A 2,273-nucleotide genomic window follows, 5' to 3' on the forward strand; every position below is an offset into this window, starting at 1 on the left:
TTTTGCCTTCTTCCTCATTGCTCGCGCTGTTGCGCGCTCCTCCCTCCTCCCCCCCTCTCTCTCTTTCGCATACGCACAGACACACACACACACACACACGCACAGACACACGCACGCACACACTCCCCGCCCTGCCTCCCTGCCCGTGTGCTCTCCTCTGCCCGCTGTCCCGCGCGTTCTGCCCCCTTCGAAGGTCGCTGGCCGTTTCCTCCGCAGGTGCGTGATGGCTGGCAAGGGTCCGGCCCCGGGCGCACCGGGTTTGGCGGCGGCGGCGGCGGCGGCGGCAGCAGCAGCAGCGGCGGATCCGCCCTTCTCCCTCGACATCGAGGGGAATGTCCTGCATTTCCGTCATGTGTACCACAACCCCGGACGACCGGCTGTCCGGCAGGTGACCGTGCTCAATCGCCGCCTGGACCAGGTCCTGCGCGTGCAATTGCGCTCCTCGCTCAATGAGCAGATCTCCTGGCGCCGTGAGGGGGTCTCCCTGACCCCGGCGGTGGTATATCTCCTGCCCGGGCAGGCGACGCGATTGGAGTTGGTCTTCTCGCCGGGCTTGACGCCCGATGTTCTGGATCCGGTGGCGGCGGCGGTGGCAACGGCAGCGGTCACTGCCACGGCGAGCTCCCACCCCACGGCCTCCTCGTGTTCCTCCTCCTCCTCCTCCTCCTCCTCCTCGAGCTCCGCCTCGGGAATGGCCACGCCGGCGGCCGAGCCAGGCACAGCCGCATTGGGCTCGGACCTGGGCTCGAGCGCCCGTGACCTGGCCGAGGACCCGCAGGGCGACAGTCTGTTTAGCAGTTCCTCGACGGACAATGTGGCTGGCCTGGGACCGCCGGCATTGCCCAGCCGGCCGGAGGGCCGGAGCATCTTCTCATCCTCCTGCTCCGAGCTACGGGACAGCCAGTTCGATGATGTGCGCTCCGGTGCCGTTGCCACGGTGGGCGGTCATGCTGGCCATGGCAGCGGCTCTGCAGGCCAGGAGCAATTCCATCCGATCACGGTGCGTGCCCTGCCGGTATCAATGTTGCTGCCCGCTCGTTCTGCCGACATTCCACGCTCCTTCCTCCGGCCCCTTCACTGGCGCCCTGTCGCCTTCGCCCATTGACTCTCCCCGGCGCACCTTCATGCTGCACCCTCGCATGGACAGATCAAGGGCACGGTCTTTCTCCTGGCCAAGGCTCTGCCGGCCGGGGACTTCTCTGACAGTGGGGCTGAGTTTGGTCAGCCCGGCCTGCTGGCCGAGATTGACGAGCGTTTCGATCGTTCCGGGGACTTTTTCAATGTGCGTTGCGTCTACCATCCCAGCTGCAAGTTCGAAGTCACGGCTTTCTCTCTTTCTCTCTCTCTCTCTCTCTCCCTCTCCTTCTCCCTTCCTCTCTCTCTCTCTCCCTCTCCTTCTCCCTTCCTCTCTCTCTCTCCCTCTCTCCCTCTCCTTCCCTCTCCTTCTCCCTTCCTCTCTCTCTCTCTCCCTCTCCTTCTCTCTCTCTCTCCCTTCCTCTCTCTCTCTCCCTTCCTCTCTCTCTCTCCCTTCCTCTCTCTCTCTCCCTTCCTCTCTCTCTCTCTCTCCCTCTCCTTCTCTCTCTCTCTCCCTCTCCTTCTCCCTCTCTCTCTCCCTCTCCTTCTCCCTGACACGCCCCCTCCCTTGCCCGCGCGACATGTGGCCGCGTAGATGCCCCTCCGCTTTTGGGCCAAGGTCTGCGTTTCGCGCCTGGCGGTATCATACCCATGGGACAACCTCCTGCTGCAGCGCTGTGTCGTTGGTCAAGCAAGCGAGCGGGAGCTGGAGCTGCGCAACCTGAGTGCCTTTCCCCTTCGCTGGGCGGCCCGGGTTCGGCCATTGAAATTCCGCTCAAGTGTGCCGGATGAGTTGTCCCCGGGGCCGAGCCCGGGGGCGGATCCCGCCGACGCCCATGTCGACCCGGCCACCGCCAGCTACTTCACCCAGGCCGGCATTTTTCTGGCCTCGCAGCGTGAATCCTCCGCGGTGGTGGCCGGGTCTGGCAGCCCGGCCGATGGGAGCCTCTCCCTGCGTTTGGCCTCCGGGGCCGGGCCCGACCTGTTGGTGACCGGCCCAGCCGCCAGCACCGCCGGTTTGGGCCACATGCCGGAGATTCCCCCCTTCGGGCGCCTGCGCCTTGTCCTCCGGTATGCCCCGCAGCAGGCGTCCAATGCGCGTTTCGGCTTGGATTTCGTGAACCTCAACGATCCGGACAATGCGCGGTCCATCATGTGCGTCCCTGTCGCTGTCTCTCTCTCTCTCTCTCTCTCTCTCT

At 65.2% G+C, this 2,273-nt stretch overlaps 1 protein-coding gene across 1 annotated transcript in view; it reads left to right on the plus strand.

Moving 5' to 3' along the window:
• Positions 1-223: 223 nt before the first annotated feature.
• H696_04629 (hypothetical protein) overlaps positions 224-2,273 on the plus strand; it is a gene marked incomplete at both ends in the record, with an annotated part of 20,261 nt that continues 18,211 nt past the window's right edge. Inside the window, 3 exons of the mRNA XM_009498508.1 lie at positions 224-1,000; positions 1,148-1,282; positions 1,670-2,229. Of these exons, the coding sequence (XP_009496783.1) occupies positions 224-1,000; positions 1,148-1,282; positions 1,670-2,229 (1,472 nt within the window). The remainder of the gene's footprint in view (positions 1,001-1,147; positions 1,283-1,669; positions 2,230-2,273) is intronic.

This window comes from Fonticula alba (genome assembly GCF_000388065.1).
Source record: "Fonticula alba strain ATCC 38817 unplaced genomic scaffold supercont2.7, whole genome shotgun sequence".
Lineage (NCBI taxonomy): Eukaryota > Rotosphaerida > Fonticulaceae > Fonticula > Fonticula alba.